This window comes from Oncorhynchus gorbuscha, linkage group LG23, assembly GCF_021184085.1.
Source record: "Oncorhynchus gorbuscha isolate QuinsamMale2020 ecotype Even-year linkage group LG23, OgorEven_v1.0, whole genome shotgun sequence".
NCBI lineage: Eukaryota > Metazoa > Chordata > Actinopteri > Salmoniformes > Salmonidae > Oncorhynchus > Oncorhynchus gorbuscha.
In genome coordinates, this window is record NC_060195.1 from 791,931 (window position 1) to 813,932 (window position 22,002).

Below are 22,002 nucleotides of genomic sequence, written 5' to 3' on the forward strand. Positions count from 1 at the left end.
AGCCTCATTATGGCCAAACAGTTATATTTTTGTTTCATCAGACCAGAGGACATTTCTCCCAAAAAGTATGATTTTTGTCCCCATGTGCAGTTGCAAACCGTAGTTTGGCTTTTTTTATGGCGGTTTTGGAGCAGTGGCTTCTTCCTTGCTGAGCGGCCTTTCAGGTTATGTCGATATTTGACTCGTTTTACTGTGGATATAGATACTACTTTTGTACCTGTTTCCTCCAGCATCTTCACAAGGTCCTTTGCTGTTGTTCTGGGATTGATTTGCACCTTTTGCACCAAAGTACGTTCATCTCTAGGAGACAGAACGCGTTTCCTACCTGAGCGGTATGACGGCTGCGTGGTCCCATGGTGTTTATACTTGCGTACTATTGTTTGTACAGATAAACGTGATACCTTCAGGCGTTTGGCAATTGCTCCCAAGGATGAACCAGACTTGTGGAGGTCTACAATGTTTTTTTCTGAGGTCTTGGCTGATTTCTTTGAATTTTCCCATGATGTCAAGCAAAGAGGCACTGAGTATGAAGGTAGGCCTTGAAACACATCCACAGGTACACCTCCAAATGACACAAATGATGTCAATTAGCCTATCAGAAGCTTCTAAAGCCATGACATTTTCTGGAATTTTCCAAGCTGTTTAAAGGACCAGTCAACTTAGTGTATGTAAACTTCTGACCCACTGGAATTGTGATCAGTGAATTATAAGTGAAATAATCTGTCTGTAAACAATTGTTGGAAAAAATGTGTCATGCACAAAGTAGATGTCCTTACCGACTTGCCAAAACTATAGTTTGTTAACAAGAAATTTGTGTAGTGGTTGAAAAACAGGTTTTAATGACTCCAACCTAAGTGTATGTAAACTTCCGACTTCAACTGTATATATATATATATATATTGCTGAAAAGTTCAGACCCCTTGACTTTTCCCACATTTGATTACATTACAGACTTTTCTAAAAACAATAAGAATTACATAACAATAACGAGGTTATATACAGGGGGCCGGTACAGAGTAAATGTGCCAGGGTCCTTAGCTTAGTGATGAGCTTTGAGGGCACTATGGTGTTGAATGCTGAGCTGTAGTTAATGAATAGCATTCTCACGTAGGTCTTCCTTTTGTCCAGGAGGGAAAGGGCAGTGTGGAGAGCAATAGAGATTGAGTCATCTGTGGATCTGTTGGGCTGGTATGCAGATTGGAGTGGGTCTAGTGTTTCTGGGATAATGGTGCTGATGTGAGCCATTACAAGCCTTTCAAAGCACCTCATGGTTTCCAATGTGAGTGCTACGGGTTTGTAATCATTTATGCAGGTTGCCTTAGTGTTCTTGGGCACAGGGACTATGGTGGTCTGCTTGAAACATGTTGGTATTACAGACTCAATCAGGGACATGTTGAAAATGTCAGTGAAGACATCTGCCAGTTGGTCAGCACATGCCCGGTGGATGTGACTATGACTAACAGGAACTATGTTCAGGGCAGGGTACTGGGCCCCCGTGGCCCGAGTGGCTGAGGTCCTTGATGATCTTCTTACCCCCGTGGCCCGAGTGGCTGAGGTCCTTGATGATCTTCTTACCCCCGTGGCCCGAGTGGCTGAGGTCCTTGATGATCTTCTTACCCCGTGGCCAGAGTGGCTGAGGTCCTTGATGATCTTCTTACCCCGTGGCCAGAGTGGCTGAGGTCCTTGATGATCTTCTTACCCCGTGGCCCGAGTGGCCCGAGTGGCTGAGGTCCTTGATGATCTTCTTACCCCGTGGCCCGAGTGGCTGAGGTCCTTGATGATCTTCTTACCCCGTGGCCCGAGTGGCTGAGGTCCTTGATGATCTTCTTACCCCGTGGCCCGAGTGGCTGAGGTCCTTGATGATCTTCTTGCCCCTGATGGTGCATTGGGTTGACCGGACCACCCTCTGGAGAGCCTGAGGTTGCTCTCAATGGTGCATCTACTCCAAGGGTGTCGGGGGGAAACGCATTTCAAATTCACACATGCTTATAATACACATGGGAACATGTGTGAAATAGGATGAATATAAGCACCCATCTAATTATTATTGGGGAAAAAACTAAAGGCTGATCGGGGAGGATCATATAGAACACTAGTAGAGATATAGGTGCCAGTGGATAGAACACTAGTAGAGATATAGGTGCCAGTGGACAGAACACTAGTAGAGATATAGGTGCCAGTGGATAGAACACTAGTAGAGATATAGGTGCCAGTGGATAGAACACTAGTAGAGATATAGGTGCCAGTGGATAGAACACTAGTAGAGATATAGGTGCCAGTGGATAGAACACTAGTAGAGATATAGGTGCCAGTGGATAGAACACTAGTAGAGATATAGGTGCCAGTGGCTAGAACACTAGTAGAGATATAGGTGCCAGTGGCTAGAACACTAGTAGAGATATAGGTGCCAGTGGCTAGAACACTAGTAGAGATATAGGTGCCAGTGGCTAGAACACTAGTAGAGATATAGGTGCCAGTGGATATAACACTAGTAGAGATATAGGTGCCAGTGGCTAGAACACTAGTAGAGATATAGGTGCCAGTGGCTAGAACACTAGTAGAGATATAGGTGCCAGTGGACAGAACACTAGTAGAGATATAGGTGCCAGTGGATAGAACACTAGTAGAGATATAGGTGCCAGTGGATAGAACACTAGTAGAGATATAGGTGCCAGGGTGCCAGGGGATAGAACACTAGTAGAGATATAGGTGCCAGTGGATAGAACACTAGTAGAGATATAGGTGCCAGTGGATAGAACACTAGTAGAGATATAGGTGCCAGTGGATAGAACACTAGTAGAGATATAGGTGCCAGGGTGCCAGTGGATAGAACACTAGTAGAGATATAGGTGCCAGGGTGCCAGTAGATAGAACACTAGTAGAGATATAGGTGCCAGGGTGCCAGTGGATAGAACACTAGTAGAGATATAGGTGCCAGGGTGCCAGTGGATAGAACACTAGTAGAGATATAGGTGCCAGGGTGCCAGGGGATAGAACACTAGTAGAGATATAGGTGCCAGGGTGCCAGTGGATAGAACACTAGTAGAGATATAGGTGCCAGGGTGCCAGTGGATAGAACACTAGTAGAGATATAGGTGCCAGGGTGCCAGTGGATAGAACACTAGTAGAGATATAGGTGCCAGGGTGCCAGTGGATAGAACACTAGTAGAGATATAGGTGCCAGGGTGCCAGGGGATAGAACACTAGTAGAGATATAGGTGCCAGGGTGCCAGTGGATAGAACACTAGTAGAGATATAGGTGCCAGGGTGCCAGGGGATAGAACACTAGTAGAGATATAGGTGCCAGGGTGAACACTAGTAGAGATATAGGGCAGTGGATAGAACACTAGTAGAGATATAGGTGCCAGTGGATAGAACACTAGTAGAGATATAGGTGCCAGTGGATAGAACACTAGTAGAGATATAGGTGCCAGTGGATAGAACACTAGTAGAGATATAGGTGCCAGTGGATAGAACACTAGTAGAGATATAGGTGCCAGTGGATAGAACACTAGTAGAGATATAGGTGCCAGGGTGCCAGTGGATAGAACACTAGTAGAGATATAGGTGCCAGTGGATAGAACACTAGTAGAGATATAGGTGCCAGTGGATAGAACACTAGTAGAGATATAGGTGCCAGGGTGCCAGGGGATAGAACACTAGTAGAGATATAGGTGCCAGTGGATAGAACACTAGTAGAGATATAGGTGCCAGTGGATAGAACACTAGTAGAGATATAGGTGCCAGTGGATAGAACACTAGTAGAGATATAGGTGCCAGGGTGCCAGTGGATAGAACACTAGTAGAGATATAGGTGCCAGGGTGCCAGTGGATAGAACACTAGTAGAGATATAGGTGCCAGGGTGCCAGTGGATAGAACACTAGTAGAGATATAGGTGCCAGGGTGCCAGGGGATAGAACACTAGTAGAGATATAGGTGCCAGGGTGCCAGTGGATAGAACACTAGTAGAGATATAGGTGCCAGGGTGCCAGTGGATAGAACACTAGTAGAGATATAGGTGCCAGGGTGCCAGTGGATAGAACACTAGTAGAGATATAGGTGCCAGGGTGCCAGGGATAGGTGCCAGGGTGCCAGGGGATAGAACACTAGTAGAGATATAGGTGCCAGGGTGCCAGTGGATAGAACACTAGTAGAGATATAGGTGCCAGGGTGCCAGGGGATAGAACACTAGTAGAGATATAGGTGCCAGGGTGCCAGGGGCTAGAACACTAGTAGAGATATAGGTGCCAGTGGATAGAACACTAGTAGAGATATAGGTGCCAGTGGATAGAACACTAGTAGAGATATAGGTGCCAGTGGATAGAACACTAGTAGAGATATAGGTGCCAGTGGATAGAACACTAGTAGAGATATAGGTGCCAGTGGATAGAACACTAGTTGAGATATAGGTGCCAGTGGATAGAACACTAGTAGAGATAGGTGCCAGGTGCCAGTGGGATAGAACACAGTGGAGTAGAGATATAGGTGCCAGTGGATAGAACACTAGTAGAGATACAGGTGCCAGTGGATAGAACACTAGTAGAGATATAGGTGCCAGTGGATAGAACACTAGTAGAGATATAGGTGCCAGTGGACAGAACACTAGTAGAGATATAGGTGCCAGTGGATAGAACACTAGTAGAGATATAGGTGCCAGGGTGCCAGTGGATAGAACACTAGTAGAGATACAGGTGCCGGCAAGAACAAGTCCAAGATATCTTCAGACAGGTTTATTAAAGATAAATGTTCACCACAGCACACTTCTCTGTAATGATGGCTCACAGTGAGAGAGAAGAAAATAATAACCATTACATGTGGGAGAGAATTTGGCACTCAAACTATTCATTATGCCAGGTGTTAATGCAACAGGGCTGTAATAACTGAGGACAGCGGCTCTGATTGGGCACTGGGAATACGGTGGATGAAATCCACTGAGCTGATAGAGTGTTCTCCCTCAGTGAGCCACAGCTCACAGAACACACAGACAGGATTTCTCAGAACATGGTTGTGGATGTTATCTGGGCCAATGACTTTGTTGTCTGATATTCGTTTTAATACCCTGCCAACATTTGCTTCCTATATAACCAAATCAGCTTTACCTTGTGATAAAGATAACAGTTTACACAACTCCGTACTAAAGTCCAGACTCATTTTTATATATTTGTTATTTCCCTCCATCTTGTTTATTGTTTTGGTACATTTGACCCTTTTTTCTCCCCAATTTCGTGATATGCAATTGGAAGTTACAGTCCCATCGCTGCTACTCCCGTACCAACTCGGGAGAGGTCAAAGGTCGAGAACTATGCGGCCTCCGAAAACACGACCCCGCCAGGCCGCACTGCTTCTTGACACACTGCTCGCTTAACCCGGAAACCAGCTGCATCAAACACCGCACAGCTGGCAACTGAAGTTTGCGTGCATGCGCCCGGTCCGCCACAAGGAGTCGCTAGAGAGCGATGGGACAAGGACATCCCAACCGGCCAAACCCTCCCATAACCAGGACGACGCTGGGCCATTTGTGCTTCATGGATCTCCCATTTGCGGCCGGCTGCGACACAGCCTGTGATTGAACCCGGGTCTGTAGTGACGCCTCCAACTCTGCGATGCAGTGCCTTAGACCTCTGCACGACTCTGGAGGCCAGCCAGAATCTCAAATCTGCAATAAAAATAGTTCAGTCTCTCTGCAAACTCAATGCAATTTTATTGAGCTCAGTGTGGTTGGTTGCTAGTCCAGTGTAGGTTTTTAGGCTTTCCAAGCATCCCTCTCAACAGTGTGTCCTGGTTTTATAACATACTTTTTGTAGGCCTACTTGAGGGGACAGGACAGGCTCCGAGTGAGGAATATGTAGACCTACCTGAGGGAATAGGACAGGCTCTGCGTGAGGAATATGTTTAGCCTACCTGAGGGGACAGGACAGGTTCCGAGTGGGGAATACGTAGGCCTACCTGAGGGAACAGGACAGGCTCTGAGTGGGGAATATGTTGGCCTACCTGAGGGGACAGGACAGGCTCTGAGTGTGGAATATGTTTAGCCTACCTGAGGGGACAGGACAGGCTCTGAGTGGGGAATATGTTTGGCAGCACAATAGACTAAAGTTTAGAGTCTAGCACAATAGAGTTTACTGAGCAATAGAATTTTAGAATTCAAGACAGACCAGAATGAGGCTCAGATTATCAGAGAAAACAGTGTCATTTCCATGTGGCATTCCCCTGAATTAATCCAAAATAAAAACCAGAGCAAAGAGGTGGGACACAAAAAACAAATCGCCAGTAGATTGAGAGAATATGATTCACACTAAGCCTATGTAAACTTCTCAAAAGGATTTGGCCAATCAGAAAGCTGACTCAACAACCAATAGGAAACCAGATAGGATTTGGGCTAGAAGCGCCATTTTAGTGCGTCTCAAACCATCCGGTAAAATGGCGCCTTTGCTTTGTCTCCACTGAAAAAAAAAGGTTTGCTTCAATATTCACATTTTTTTCTAAAATACAAATTACTGAGAATTATCTGTTTTACATCTCCGGGACGACGTGCCAAGAACTACACGTGTCTCAGTCATTCAAGAAATGACAAAAGAGTACAGTAGGTATGATCTTTTCCTCACAGCAGTGTCTAACGTTAGCATCTTTGTATTGATGCTCTGGGCTCGTTAGCGATGTACCGGTGTTACGCAGCGGAACCGGCTCGGTTTCCCACGGTACCAACGTAGCTAGCGACACTATGAAACCGGCTACTGCTGTTATAACGGAGGATTTATAACCTAGCTAGCTAGCTAACTCAACCACTATTACTAAGTTAGTCTTTTTTTGTGGAAAAGGTTGTAAAACAAAACATGTCAGCGGGTTTTGGTCGATTTCCAGCTGTGTTTTGGCCCGGAATGTATAAGCTAGCTACCTAGCATGCTAACTGATGTGGGATCTGACATCTGGCGAGGGGGATAAACTGATGCATTTCGTTGCATGTCTCTGGATGCTCTGGACCATTGAAACGGCACTGCAGGGTTGTCCGGGAATCTGATGTCTGAAATGTGGACATACTGTAGAGATGTTGGATTTGTATATATACAGTTTGATCACACTTTTCTATTGTGTTATTGACTGTTTATTCCATGTGTGTCTCACTGCTTTGCTTTATCTTGATCAGGTCCCAGTTGTAAATGAGAATTTGTTCTCCACTGGCCAACCTGGTTAAATAAAGGTGAAATCAGATATTAAATGTTTGTTTACCTCGACTAACCTGCAGCCCCCCACATGGACTCGATACTGGTACACCTTGTATATCGCCTGGTTCTTGTTTCACTTTTTTTAGGTGGTTTATTTACTAGATATTTTATTTTACTCTTATTTTCTTAAAACGTTGTTAACCAAAACATTGTTGGTTAATGGTTTGTAAGTCAGCATTTCTCGGTAAGGGTCTAAACTGTTTTGATAAGAGTCAGGTTGACTTAGTGCACAGACACTCCGGTTAGTTAGTTTGCCTTTGATGGGAAGATGCCCAGTTTTTGTAGTATGTTTTTCTTCCGGTTTGCCTGATTTCTGTACTCTGTTCATGTCAGAAAGCATTAATTGTAGCAGACAAGGTCCATGTTAGTTCATTCATTCGCACCATTGACGAAAAATGTCAATAAATAATGCTGGAGTTAAACCTTTAGGTCGCTCACACACGGGCCATTTTTCTTTAAAACGAACTGTTGTAACTGCATTTTTAGCCCAAATAGTTACCTAACATTAGTTTGCTTTAGTAATAATATGAATAGTTAGAAAAAAATCACTTAGGCCACTGTTGATCAGTCACTTTATTCTTATGTTTTGGGATCCTGAGTGGTGCAGCGGTCTAACATGAGACACCGTCCGCATGTTGAGGTTGTCCTCCCACACCAGAGGAGATCAGGACAGGCAGGTTAAAATATGAAAACAAACTCTGAATCAATTTGGGGACAGGTCGAAAAGCATTAAACATTTATGGAAATGTAGCTAGCTAGCTAATTTGTCCTGGGATATAAACATTGGGTTGTTATTTTACCTGAAATGCACAAGGTCCTCTACTCCGACAAATGAATCCTCCCATAAAAGGGTAAACCAAGTTTGTTTCTAGTCATCTCTCCTCCATCAGGCTTCTTCTTTGAACTTTATATGGCGGTTGGCAACCAACTTGAAGGTGCTTTACCACCAACTGGACTGGAGTGTGGACCTCAGTTCAGCTTTTCAATGCTCCTAAAAACCAATGAGGAGAGGCGGGATTTGCAGCATGTCAATCATTAGAAATGGAACCAAGTTCTATTTTAGCGCCCAACTACACAGACACTCAAATGACGTGCACGAGTAGTGTGGGTGCAATGATTGAATAACAAGAATGTGTAAATATATTTTTCACTGCTCGCGTCGCATGGTCAGCACATAAGGCACTGCATCGCAGTGCTAGAGGCGTCACTACAGACCCATGTTCGATCCCAGGTTGTATCACAACCGGCTGTGATCACTAGGGTAACTGCCGCCTTGAATATAGCCATGTTATTACCTCATACTCCTGCACATTGACTCAGTACTGGTACTCTGTGTATATAGTCAGGTTACTCATTGACTCAGTACTGATACTCTGTGTATATAGTCAGGTTACTCATTGACTCAGTACTGGTACTCTGTGTATATAGTCAGGTTACTCATTGACTCAGTACTGATACTCTGTGTATATAGTCAGGTTACTCATTGACTCAGTACAGGTACTCTGTGTATATAGTCAGGTTACTCATTGACTCAGTACTGGTACTCTGTGTATATAGGCAGGTTACTCATTGACTCAGTACTGGTACTCTGTGTATATAGGCAGGTTACTCATTGACTCAGTACTGGTACTCTGTGTATATAGTCAGGTTACTCATTGACTCAGTACTGGTACTCTGTGTATATAGGCAGGTTACTCATTGACTCAGTACAGGTACTCTGTGTATATAGTCAGGTTACTCATTGACTCAGTACTGGTACTCTGTGTATATAGTCAGGTTACTCATTGACTCAGTACTGGTACTCTGTGTATATAGTCAGGTTACTCATTGACTCAGTACTGGTACTCTGTGTATATAGGCAGGTTACTCATTGACTCAGTACAGGTACTCTGTGTATATAGGCAGGTTACTCATTGACTCAGTACTTGTGTATATACAGGTTACTCATTGACTGTACTGGTACTCTGTGTATATAGTCAGGTTACTCATTGACTCAGTACTGGTACTCTAGTCAGGTTACTCATTGACTCAGTACTGGTACTCAGGTTACTCATTGACTCAGTACAGGTACTCTGTGTATATAGTCAGGTTACATTGACTCAGTACAGGTACTCTGTGTATATAGTCAGGTTACTCATTGACTCAGTACTGGTACTCTGTGTATATAGTCAGGTTACTCATTGACTCAGTACTGGTACTCTGTGTATATAGTCAGGTTACTCATTGACTCAGTACTGGTACTCTGTGTATATAGTCAGGTTACTCATTGACTCAGTACTGGTACTCTGTATATAGTCAGGTTACTCATTGACTCAGTACTGGTAGGTTCAGGTTACTCATTGACTCAGTACTGGTACTCTGTGTATATAGTCAGGTTACATTGACTGTACAGGTACTCTGTGTATATAGTCAGGTTACTCATTGACTCAGTACTGGTACTCTGTGTATATAGTCAGGTTACTCATTGACTCAGTACTGGTACTCTGTGTATATAGTCAGGTTACTCATTGACTCAGTACTGGTACTCTGTGTATATAGTCAGGTTACTCATTGACTCAGTACTGGTACTCTGTGTATATAGTCAGGTTACTCATTGACTCAGTACTGGTACTCTGTGTATATAGTCAGGTTACTCATTGACTCAGTACTGGTACTCTGTGTATATAGTCAGGTTACTCATTGACTCAGTACTGGTACTCTGTGTATATAGTCAGGTTACTCATTGACTCAGTACTGGTACTCTGTGTATATAGTCAGGTTACTCATTGACTCAGTACTGGTACTCTGTGTATATAGTCAGGTTACTCATTGACTCAGTAGTACTGTGTATATAGTCAGGTTACTCATTGACTCAGTACTGGTACTCTGTGTATATAGTCAGGTTACTCATTGACTCAGTACTGGTACTCTGTGTATATAGTCAGGTTACTCATTGACTCAGTACTGGTACTCTGTGTATATAGTCAGGTTACTCATTGACTCAGTACTGGTACTCTGTGTATATAGTCAGGTTACTCATTGACTCAGTACTGGTACTCTGTGTTACTCATTGATAGTACTGGTAGTATATAGTCAGGTTACTCATTGACTCAGTACAGGTACTCTGTGTATATAGTCAGGTTACTCAGTACTGGTACATTGACTCAGTACTGGTCTGTGTATATAGTCAGGTTGACTCAGGTACTGGTGACTCTGTGTATATAGTCATACTGGTACCCTGTGTATATAGTCAGGTTACTCATTGACTCAGTACTGGTACTCTGTGTATATAGTCAGGTTACTCATTGACTCAGTATATACAGGTTACTCATTCTGTACTGGTATATAGTCAGGTTACTCATTGACTCAGTACTGGTACTCTGTGTATATAGTCAGGTTACTCATTGACTCAGTGGTACTGGTAGGTTACTCATTGACTCAGTACTGGTACTCTGTGTATATAGTCAGGTTACTCATTGACTCAGTACTGGTACTCTGTGTATATAGTCAGGTTACTCATTGACTCAGTACTGGTACTCTGTGTATATAGTCAGGTTACTCATTGACTCAGTACTGGTACTCTGTGTATATATCAGGTTACTCATTGGTGGTACTCTGTGTATATAGTGTTACTCATTGACTCAGTACTGGTACTCTGTGTATATAGTCAGGTTACTCATTGACTCAGTACTGGTACTCTGTGTATATAGTCAGGTTACTCATTGACTCAGTGTATATAGTCAGGTTACTCATTGACTCAGTACTGGTACTCTGTGTATATAGTCAGGTTACTCATTGACTCAGTACTGGTACTCTGTGTATATAGTCAGGTTACTCATTGACTCAGTACTGGTACTCTGTGTATATAGTCAGGTTACTCATTGACTCAGTACTGGTACTCTGTGTATATAGTCAGGTTACTCATTGACTCAGTACTGGTACTCTGTGTATATAGTCAGGTTACTCATTGACTCAGTACTGGTACTCTGTGTATATAGTCAGGTTACTCATTGACTCAGTACTGGTACTCTGTGTATATAGTCAGGTTATGTGTATATAGTCAGGTTACTCATTGACTCAGTACTCTGTGTATATAGTCAGGTTACTCATTGACTCAGTACTGGTACTCTGTGTATATAGTCAGGTTACTCATTGACTCAGTACTGGTACTCTGTGTATATAGTCAGGTTACTCATTGACTCAGTGGTACTCTGTGTATATAGTCAGGTTACTCATTGACTCAGTACTGGTACTCTGTGTATATAGTCAGGTTACTCATTGACTCAGTACTGGTACTCTGTGTATATAGTCAGGTTACTCATTGACTCAGTACTGGTACCCTGTGTATATAGTCAGGTTACTCATTGACTCAGTACTGGTACTCTGTGTATCATAGTCAGTGTATTACTCATTGACTCAGTACTGGTACTCTGTGTATATAGTCAGGTTACTCTTGACTCAGTACTGGTACTCTGTGTATATAGTCAGGTTACTCATTGACTCAGTACTGGTACTCTGTGTATATAGTCAGGTTACTCATTGACTCAGTACTGGTACTCTGTGTATATAGTCAGGTTACTCATTGACTCAGTACTGGTACTCTGTGTATATAGTCAGGTTACTCATTGACTCAGTACTGGTACTCTGTGTATATAGTCAGGTTACTCATTGACTCAGTACTGGTACTCTGTGTATATAGTCAGGTTACTCATTGACTCAGTACTGGTACTCTGTGTATATAGTCAGGTTACTCATTGACTCAGTACTGGTACTCTGTGTATATAGTCAGGTTACTCATTGACTCAGTACTGGTACTCTGTGTATATAGTCAGGTTACTCATTGACTCAGTACTGGTACTCTGTGTATATAGTCAGGTTACTCATTGACTCAGTACTGGTACTCTGTGTATATAGTCAGGTTACTCATTGACTCAGTACTGGTACTCTGTGTATATAGTCAGGTTACTCATTGACTCAGTACTGGTACTCTGTGTATATAGTCAGGTTACTCATTGACTCAGTACTGGTACTCTGTGTATATAGTCAGGTTACTCATTGACTCAGTACTGGTACTCTGTGTATATAGTCAGGTTACTCATTGACTCAGTACTGGTACTCTGTGTATATAGTCAGGTTTACTGTTGTACTCTGTGTATATAGTCAGGTACTCATTGACTCAGTACTGGTACTCTGTGTATATAGTCAGGTTACTCATTGACTCAGTACTGGTACCCTGTGTATATAGTCAGGTTACTCATTGACTCAGTACTGGTACTCTGTGTATATAGTCAGGTTACTCATTGACTCAGTACTGGTACTCTGTGTATATAGTCAGGTTACTCATTGACTCAGTACTGGTACTCTGTGTATATAGTCAGGTTACTCATTGACTCAGTACTGGTACTCTGTGTATATAGTCAGGTTACTCATTGACTCAGTACTGGTACTCTGTGTATATAGTCAGGTTACTCATTGTGTATTTATTACTTTTATTATGTTTTTTCCCCTTTTCTATTATTTCTCTATTTTCTTTCTCTTCATTGTTGGGAAGGGCCGTCAGTCAGCATGTCACTGTTAGTCTAAATCAAATCAAATTTAGTTGTCACATACACATGGTTAGCAGATGTTAATGCGAGTGTAGCGAAATGCTTCTACACCTGTTGTTTATGGAGCATTTCACTGTTAGTCTACACCTGTTGTTGATGAAGCATTTCACTGTTAGTCTACACCTGTTGTTCACGAAAGCATGTGACAAATAACATCTGATTTTAACTATCTAGTTACTGCCCATGGTTGCTAATTTCACATGTTCACACAATAGAAACAATGGCGGAAGCCTGATTTTTGTTGAAACAGTCGGCCTAGCTAATCTGGCTTATTTAGGTCCCGTGTCCAAATTTAATAGAGCCAAAGTTCCACTCAAACTCCCATTAGTGCTGCTGGGCTGCTCCATTAGTGTTGCGGGGCTGCTCCATTAGTGCTGCTGTCTGCTCCATTGGTGCTGCTGTCTGCTCCATTGGTGCTGCTGGACTGCTCCATTAGTGCTGCTGGGCTGCTCCATTAGTGCTGCTCCATTAGTGCTGCTGGGCTGCTCCATTAGTGCTGCTGGGCTGCTCCATTAGTGCTGCTCCATTGGTGCTGCTGGGCTGCTCCATTAGTGCTGCTCCGTTGGTGCTGCTGGGCTGCTCTGTTGGTGCTGCTCCATTAGTGCTGCTGGGCTGCTCCATTAGTGCTGCTGGGCTGCTCCATTAGTGCTGTTGGGCTGCTCCATTAGTGCTGTTGGGCTGCTCCATTAGTGCTGTTGGGCTGCTCCATTAGTGCTGTTGGGCTGCTCCATTGGTGCTGCTCTGCTGCTTGTTGAGTTCTGTACTGAATACAGTTAACAGTAGTTATAATTTAGATTCTAGCCTTGCTGTTAGTGAACTTAGTTTCTAACAGCCAACATTATATCTAGTGTTGCATCTGAATTCGCACCCTATTCCCTAAATAGTGCACTCCATTTGACCAGGGCCATAGGGAACAGGGTGTCATTTGGGACAAAGTCCTAGATCTGTTTTGCTTTTACTTACAAAAAGGAAAGAGCCTCTAACCTGGTAATTTAGTCCGCTCTTCATCTCCCCCGTCCTTTTAAATTGTCTAATTTCCGACCTAATAGTGGGATTTCTTGTTGTTGGCAGGTTAAATGAGTAGAACCTCAGCTGAATCTACAGACCAAATGATGGAGCAGGAAGTAGATCATCTTCCGATTACAGACCAGAAGGAGGAGGAGGAGGTAGGTCAACATCAGATTACAGACCAGATGGAGGAGGAGGAGGAGGAGGAGGGGGTAGGTCAACATCAGTTTACAGACCAGATGGAGGAGGAGGGGGTAGGTCAACATCAGATTACAGACCAGATGGAGGAGGTCGGTCAACATCAGATTACAGACCAGATGGAGGAGGAGGGGGTAGGTCAACATCAGATTACAGACCAGGTAAGTCAACATCAGATTACAGACCAGATGGAGGAGGAGGAGGGGGTAGGTCAACATCAGATTACAGACCAGATGGAGGAGGAGGAGGAGGAGGTAGGTCAACATCAGATTACAGACCAGATGGAGGAGGAGGAGGTAGGTCAACATCAGATTACAGACCAGATGGAGGAGGAGGAGGGGGTAGGTCAACATCAGATTACAGACCAGATGGAGGAGGAGGTAGGTCAACATCAGATTACAGACCAGATGGAGGAGGAGGAGGAGGAGGGGGTAGGTCAACATCAGATTACAGACCTAGAGGAGGAGGAGGAGGAGGGGGTAGGTCAACATCAGATTACAGACCAGATGGAGGAGGAGGAGGTAGGTCAACATCAGATTACAGACCTAGAGGAGGAGGAGGAGGTAGGTCAACATCGGATTACAGACCAGATGGAGGAGGAGGGGGTAGGTCAACATCAGATTACAGACCAGATGGAGGAGGAGGTAGGTCGGTCAACATCAGATTACAGACCAGATGGAGGAGGAGGGGGTAGGTCAACGTCAGATTACAGACCAGATGGAGGAGGAGGGGGTAGGTCAACGTCAGATTATAGACCAGATGGAGGAGGAGGAGGAGGTAGGTCGGTCAACATCAGATTACAGACCAGATGGAGGAGGAGGAGGTAGGTCAACATCAGATTACAGACCTAGAGGAGGAGGAGGAGGAGGTAGGTCAACATCAGATTACAGACCTAGAGGAGGAGGAGGAGGAGGAGGAGGAGGTAGGTCAACATCAGATTACAGACCAGATGGAGGAGGAGGTAGGTCGGTCAACATCAGATTACAGACCAGATGGAGGAGGAGGAGGAGGAGGAGGAGGTAGGTCAACATCAGATTACAGACCAGATGGAGGAGGAGGAGGAGGAGGAGGTAGGTCAACGTCAGATTACAGACCAGATGGAGGAGGAGGAGGAGGAGGAGGTAGGTCAACATCAGATTACAGACCAGATGGAGGAGGAGGAGGTAGGTCGGTCAACATCAGATTACAGACCAGATGGAGGAGGAGGAGGAGGAGGAGGTAGGTCAACATCAGATTGTCTATTTACCTGCTCACTTTTTCAGATGTATCCACCTGTGAACTTCATGAATGTCTTACCAGAGCTGGTTGAACGTAGTGCACTAGATAGGGTGCCATTTGGGACACAGCTGGACTGTAGCTTCTGTAGCAGATAATAGGACGATCACTCAGGGTCTATTCTGAGGTTTTTCATTAGACTCATGTTGACTCTTGTTTACTCCTCAGCCTGGGAGCTCAGCAGAGACTGAGAGACCCTCCTCTTCTCACACCAAGAGGAAGCCTGCTGTTACAGCCAAGCACACCGGAGGGAATGAGTCTGACACCTCGGACGAGAGTGGACAGGAAGATGGCGCCTCTGACAACCCCTCAGATGGTAAGGTCTACCACGACCTGGGGCCAGAACGTGTTTTAATGCCTCTTCATATCATTGTGGAGCCAGAAGGTGCATTTCTACACTTTGTGGATAATATTGTTGTTGGTCTATTCTGAGTTGATGTTCAAGGTAGATAATACTGTTGTTCATATATGTTTTTAAAAAGGTATTGAGTTCATATTCAAGGTTTATGTGGTGGTGAAAGAGCACTTGTTGAGAGTTATGAGTCCCGGTCTAAAGTAGTGCACTATATAGGGAATAGGGTGCAATCGGGCTCTGGTCTAAAGTAGTGCACTCTATAGGGAATAGGACTGGTCAAAGTAGTGCACTATATAGGGAATAGGGTTCCATAGGGCTCTGGTCTAAAGTAGTGCACTCTATAGGGAATAGGACTGGTCAAAGTAGTGCACTATATAGGGAATAGGGTTCCATAGGGCTCTGGTCTAAAGTAGTGCACTATATAGGGAATAGGGTCCCATTTGGGATGCATATTAAGTTCTTGTCCTCTACTTCAGGCGTGTTGGTGGTACGGCCTGGGACTGACAACAAGGAGAGCAGAGGAGCCATGAAGCTGGACCTCTCAAGGAAAAACACAGGTTTGTCTCTCACACACAGGCCATGTCTAAAATCTGGCCTACTTTAAATCATACTCCATTTATACATTTCACATACTATAAAACTAGTTTAGCATACCCGAAATACCTACAATTTGGGATGCAGTTACAGGTACTCCGATATGGCCTCCACACAGACACAGGGGGGACCCCCTCCAGGGGGGGCTCCTCAGTCAAAAACACAGGTTGGTCTCCACACCACACAGACACAGGGGGGACCCCCTCCAGGGGGGGCTCCTCAGTCAAAAACACAGGTTGGTCTCCACACCACACAGACACAGGGGGGACCCCCTCCAGGGGGAGCTCCTCAGTCAAAAACACAGGTTGGTCTCCACACAGACACAGGGGGGACCCCCTCCAGGGGGGGCTCCTCAGTCAAAAACACAGGTTGGTCTCCACACAGACACAGGGGGGACCCCCTCCAGGGGGGGCTCCTCAGTCAAAAACACAGGTTGGCCTCCACACAGACACAGGGGGGACCCCCTCCAGGGGGGGCTCCTCAGTCAAAAACACAGGTTGGTCTCCACACTGTGTATATCTCACTACTACTAACAAGTGGATAGTCATATAAACACCTACGGACTGTTTGATTATATAGGGTTCCATAGGGCTCTGGTCTATAGTAGTACCACTATATAGGGAATAGGGTTCCATAGGGCTCTGGTCTAAAGTAGTGCACTATAAAGGGAGTAGGGCTCTGGTCTAAAGTAGTACCACTATATAGGGAATAGGGCTCTGGTCTAAAGTAGTGCACTATATAGGGAATAGGGCTCTGGTCTAAAGTAGTGCATTATATAGGGAATAGGGCTCTGGTCTAAAGTAGTGCACTATATAGGGAATAGGGCTCTGGTCTATAGTAGTGCACTATATAGGGCTCTGGTCTAAATTAGTGCAGTATATAGGGAATAGGGTTCTGGTCTATAGTAGTGCACTATATAGGGAATAGGGTTCCATAGGGCTCTGGTCTAAAGTAGTGCATTATATAGGGAATGGGGCTCTGGTCTAAAGTAGTGCATTATATAGGGAATAGGGCTCTGGTCTAAAGTAGTGCATTATATAGGGAATAGGGCTCTGGTCTAAAGTAGTGCATTATATAGGGAATAGGGCTCTGGTCTAAAGTAGTGCATTATATAGGGAATAGGGCTCTGGTCTAAAGTAGTGCACTATATAGGGAATAGGGCTCTGGTCTAAAGTAGTGCACTATATAGGGTTCCATAGGGCTCTGGTCTAAAGTAGTGCACTATATAGGGAGCCATAGGGCTCTGGTCTAAAGTAGTGCACTATATAGGGAGCCATAGGGCTCTGGTCTAAAGTAGTGCACTATATAGGGAGCCATAGGGCTCTGGTCTAAAGTAGTGCATTATATAGGGAATGGGGCTCTGGTCTAAAGTAGTGCATTATATAGGGAATAGGGCTCTGGTCTAAAGTAGTGCATTATATAGGGAATAGGGCTCTGGTCTAAAGTAGTGCACTATATAGGGTTCCATAGGGCTCTGGTCTAAAGTAGTGCACTATATAGGGAGCCATAGGGCTCTGGTCTAAAGTAGTGCACTATATAGGGAGCCATAGGGCTCTGGTCTAAAGTAGTGCACTATATAGGGAGCCATAGGGCTCTGGTCTAAAGTAGTGCACTATATAGGGAATATGGCTCTGGTCTAAAGTAGTGCACTATATAGGGAGCCATAGGGCTCTGGTCTAAAGTAGTGTACTATATAGGGAATAGGGCTCTGGTCTAAAGTAGTGCAATATATAGGGAGCCATAGGGCTCTGGTCTAAAGTAGTGCACTATATAGGGTATAGGGTGCCATAGGGCTTTGGTCTAAAGTAGTGCACTATATAGGGAATAGGGTTCCATAGGGCTCTGGTCTATAGTAGTGCACTATAAAGGGAATAGGGTGCCATAGTGCTCTGGTCTAAAGTAGTACCACTATATAGGGAATAGGGCTCTGGTCTATAGTAGTACCACTATATAGGGAATAGGGCTCTGGTCTAAAGTAGTGCACTATATAGGGAGCCATAGGGCTCTGGTCTAAAGTAGTGCACTATATAGGGAATAGGGCTCTGGTCTAAAGTAGTGCACTATATAGGGAATAGGGCTCTGGTCTAAAGTAGTGCACTATATAGGGCTCTGGTCTAAAGTAGTGCACTATATAGGGCTCTGGTCTAAAGTAGTGCACTATATAGGGGAATAGGGTTCCATAGGGCTCTGGTCTAAAGTAGTGCACTATATAGGGCTCTGGTCTAAAGTAGTGCACTATATAGGGCTCTGGTCTAAAGTAGTGCACTATATAGGGCTCTGGTCTAAAGTAGTGCACGATATAGGGCTCTGGTCTAAAGTAGTGCACTATATAGGGAATAGGGTTCCATAGGGCTCTGGTCTAAAGTAGTGCACTATATAGGGAATAGGGCTCTGGTCTAAAGTAGTGCACTATATAGGGAATAGGGCTCTGGTCTAAAGTAGTGCACTATATAGGGAATAGGGTTCCATAGGGCTCTGGTCTAAAGTAGTGCACTATATAGGGAATAGGGTTCCATAGGGCTCTGGTCTAAAGTAGTGCACTATATAGGGAATAGGGTTCCATAGGGCTCTGGTCTAAAGTAGTGCACTATATAGGGAATAGGGTTCCATAGGGCTCTGGTCTAAAGTAGTGCACTATATAGGGAATAGGGTTCTATAGGGCTCTGGTCTAAAGTAGTGCACTATATAGGCAATAGGGCTCTGGTCTAAAGTAGTGCACTATATAGGGAATAGGGCTCTGGTCTAAAGTAGTGCACTATATAGGGAATAGGGCTCTGGTCTAAGGTAGTGCACTATATAGGGAATAGGGCTCTGGTCTAAAGTAGTGCACTATATAGGGCATAGGGCTCTGGTCTAAAGTAATGCACTATATAGGGCATAGGGCTCTGGTCTAAAGTAATGCACTATATAGGGAATAGGGCTCTGGTCTAAAGTAATGCACTATATAGGGCATAGGGCTCTGGTCTAAAGTAATGCACTATATAGGGAATATGGCTCTGGTCTATAGTAGTGCACTATATAGGGAATAGGGCTCTGGTCTAAAGTAGTACCACTATATAGGGAATAGGGTTCCACAGGGCTCTGGTCTAAAGTAGTGCACTATATAGGGAATAGAGCTCTGGTCTAAAGTAGTGCACTATATAGGGAATAGGGCTCTGGTCTAAAGTAGTGCACTACATAGGGAATAGGGCTCTGGTCTAAAGTAGTGCACTACATAGGGAATAGGGCTCTGGTCTAAAGTAGTGCACTATATAGGGCTCTGGTCTAAAGTAGTGCACTATAAAGGGAATAGGGCTCTGGTCTAAAGTAGTGCACTATAAAGGGAATAGGGCTCTGGTCTAAAGTATTGCACTATAAAGGGAATAGGGCTCTGGTCTAAAGTAGTGCACTATAAAGGGAATAGGGTTCCATAGGGCTCTGGTCTAAAGTGGTGCACTATAAAGGGAATAGGGTTCCATAGGGCTCTGGTCTAAAGTAGTGCACTATAAAGGGAATAGGGTTCCATAGGGCTCTGGTCTAAAGTAGTGCACTATAAAGGGAATAGGGCTCTGGTCTAAAGTAGTGCACTATAAAGGGAATAGGGTTCCATAGGGCTCTGGTCTAAAGTAGTGCACTATAAAGGGAATAGGGTTCCATAGGGCTCTGGTCTAAAGTAGTGCACTATAAAGGGAATAGGGTTCCATAGGGCTCTGGTCTAAAGTAGTGCACTATAAAGGGAATACGGTTCCATAGGGCTCTGGTCTAAAGTAGTGCACTATAAAGGGAATAGGGCTCTGGTCTAAAGTAGTGCACTATAAAGGGAATAGGGTTCCATAGGGCTCTGGTCTAAAGTAGTGCACTATAAAGGGAATAGGGTTCCATAGGGCTCTGGTCTAAAGTAGTGCACTATAAAGGGAATAGGGTTCCATAGGGCTCTGGTCTAAAGTAGTGCACTATAAAGGGAATAGGGTTCCATAGGGCTTTGGTCTAAAGTAGTGCACTATAAAGGGAATAGGGTTCCATAGGGCTCTGGTCTAAAGTAGTGCACTATATAGGGAATAGGGCTCTGGTCTAAAGTAGTGCACTATATAGGGAATAGATAAACGGTTTGAATCCTCCCATCGTTAAATAAAAGGTTTTGACCAGGAATGTGTCTTCCTACTGCCTAATATCCAGACCTGCTGCTGAATGAAATCATTCAGTTTGGGATTGATACTGGATGTAAACTAAACATGTTTGTCTCTCGGTCTTCCTCTGTTTATATCCAGATAACACTTTGGAGGAGAGGATAGACTGCACCGCCTGTGGACAGCAGGTCAACCACTTCCAGCGCCACTCAGTGTTTGAGCACCCGATGCTCCATGTGCTCCTCTGCAAGGTAGATACACCTGCAACACCCTCTCTGTCTATCTTCCATCTGTCTGTTTGTCTCCTATCGGGCTCTACATCTTTCCATCTGTCTGTCTCTCTATCAAATTCTGTCTCCATCTGTCTGTCTTTCTCACATACCCTTTCTTCTCTAGTCTGTGATTGTGGGATGATTGTCTCTGTCTCTGTCTCGTCTGTCTGTCTGTCTGTCTGTCTGTCTGTCTGTCTGTCTGTCTGTCTGTCTGTCTGTCTGTCTGTCTGTCTGTCTGTCTGTCTGTCTGTCTGTCTGTCTGTCTGTCTGTCTGTCTGTCTGTCTGTCTGTCTGTCTGTCTCGCCTGCCTGCCTGCCTGCCTGCCTGCCTGCCTGCCTGCCTGCCTGCCTGCCTGCCTGCCTGCCTGCCTGCCTGCAGACATACCCTTTCCTCTCTTGTCTGTGATTGTGGGATGATTGTCTCTCTCCCTCTCTGTCTGCCTGTCTCTCTGTGCCTGTCTTTCTCTCTGCCTGTCTCTCTGTCTCTCTCTCTCTCTCTCTGTCTCTCTCTCTGTCTCTCTCTCTCTCTCTCTCTCTCTCTCTCTCTCTCTCTCTCTCTCTCTCTGCCTGTCTCTCTCTCTGTCTGAGCTCCACCATGCTCCTTTAGGGTTGGACATATATATGATTCATTTGAATGTATGTTTTTGCGAGATATTCCAAATGGTGTGTGTTACTGCATTGTCGGAACTAGAAGCACAAGCATTTCGCTACACTCGCATTAACATCTGCTAACCATGTGTATGTGACAAATAAAATTTGATTTGATTTGGAATGCCAATATCACAAGAATAGTTTTTAGCGTTTGTCCGCATTTTCTCATGTCTTTTTGCTCTCGTCTCCTTCCCGTTTACACCAGAGATCTGAATATAATGAGGAGATGCTAATGTCCCCTTAACAATGGGAGTCGTCCCAAAGGCGACAAGCTTAGGACCAAAATACACCCATAGAAACACATTGGGATGATTTTGAACAGATTTGGGCGAGAGTGAAACCTCTCACTTTGTTTCCTCCTCTGTTTACACACACACCAAGCCCCTCCCCTGCCACTCACACCGAGCCCCTTCCCCTGCCACTCACACCAAGCCCCTCCCCCTGCCACTCACACCGAGCCCCTTCCCCTGCCACTCACACCAAGCCCCTCCCCCTGCCACTCACACCGAGCCCCTGCCACTCACACCAAGCCCCTCCCCCTGCCACTCACACCAAACCCCTCCCCTGCCACTCACACCAAGCCCCTCCCCCTGCCACTCACACCGAGCCCCTCGGACTGCTTATACAAGCTGTCTAGTCTGTGTTTTAGAATAAACACAATTATATAATACATTTAAAGTGGACAGGCCAGCATGCTGTTCCAACAGTTTGAGACGGACGGGCTAGCATGCTGTT

General features: G+C 44.8%; 1 protein-coding gene across 1 annotated transcript in view; it reads left to right on the plus strand.

Moving 5' to 3' along the window:
* Positions 1 to 6,411: 6,411 nt before the first annotated feature.
* Positions 6,412 to 22,002, plus strand: part of LOC124011565 (transcriptional regulator ATRX-like) — a 96,508-nt gene continuing 80,917 nt past the window's right edge. The window contains 5 exon segments of the mRNA XM_046325022.1: positions 6,412 to 6,588; positions 13,881 to 13,975; positions 15,459 to 15,606; positions 16,122 to 16,202; positions 20,487 to 20,596. Of these exon segments, the coding sequence (XP_046180978.1) occupies positions 13,886 to 13,975; positions 15,459 to 15,606; positions 16,122 to 16,202; positions 20,487 to 20,596 (429 nt within the window). The 5' untranslated portion in view covers positions 6,412 to 6,588; positions 13,881 to 13,885.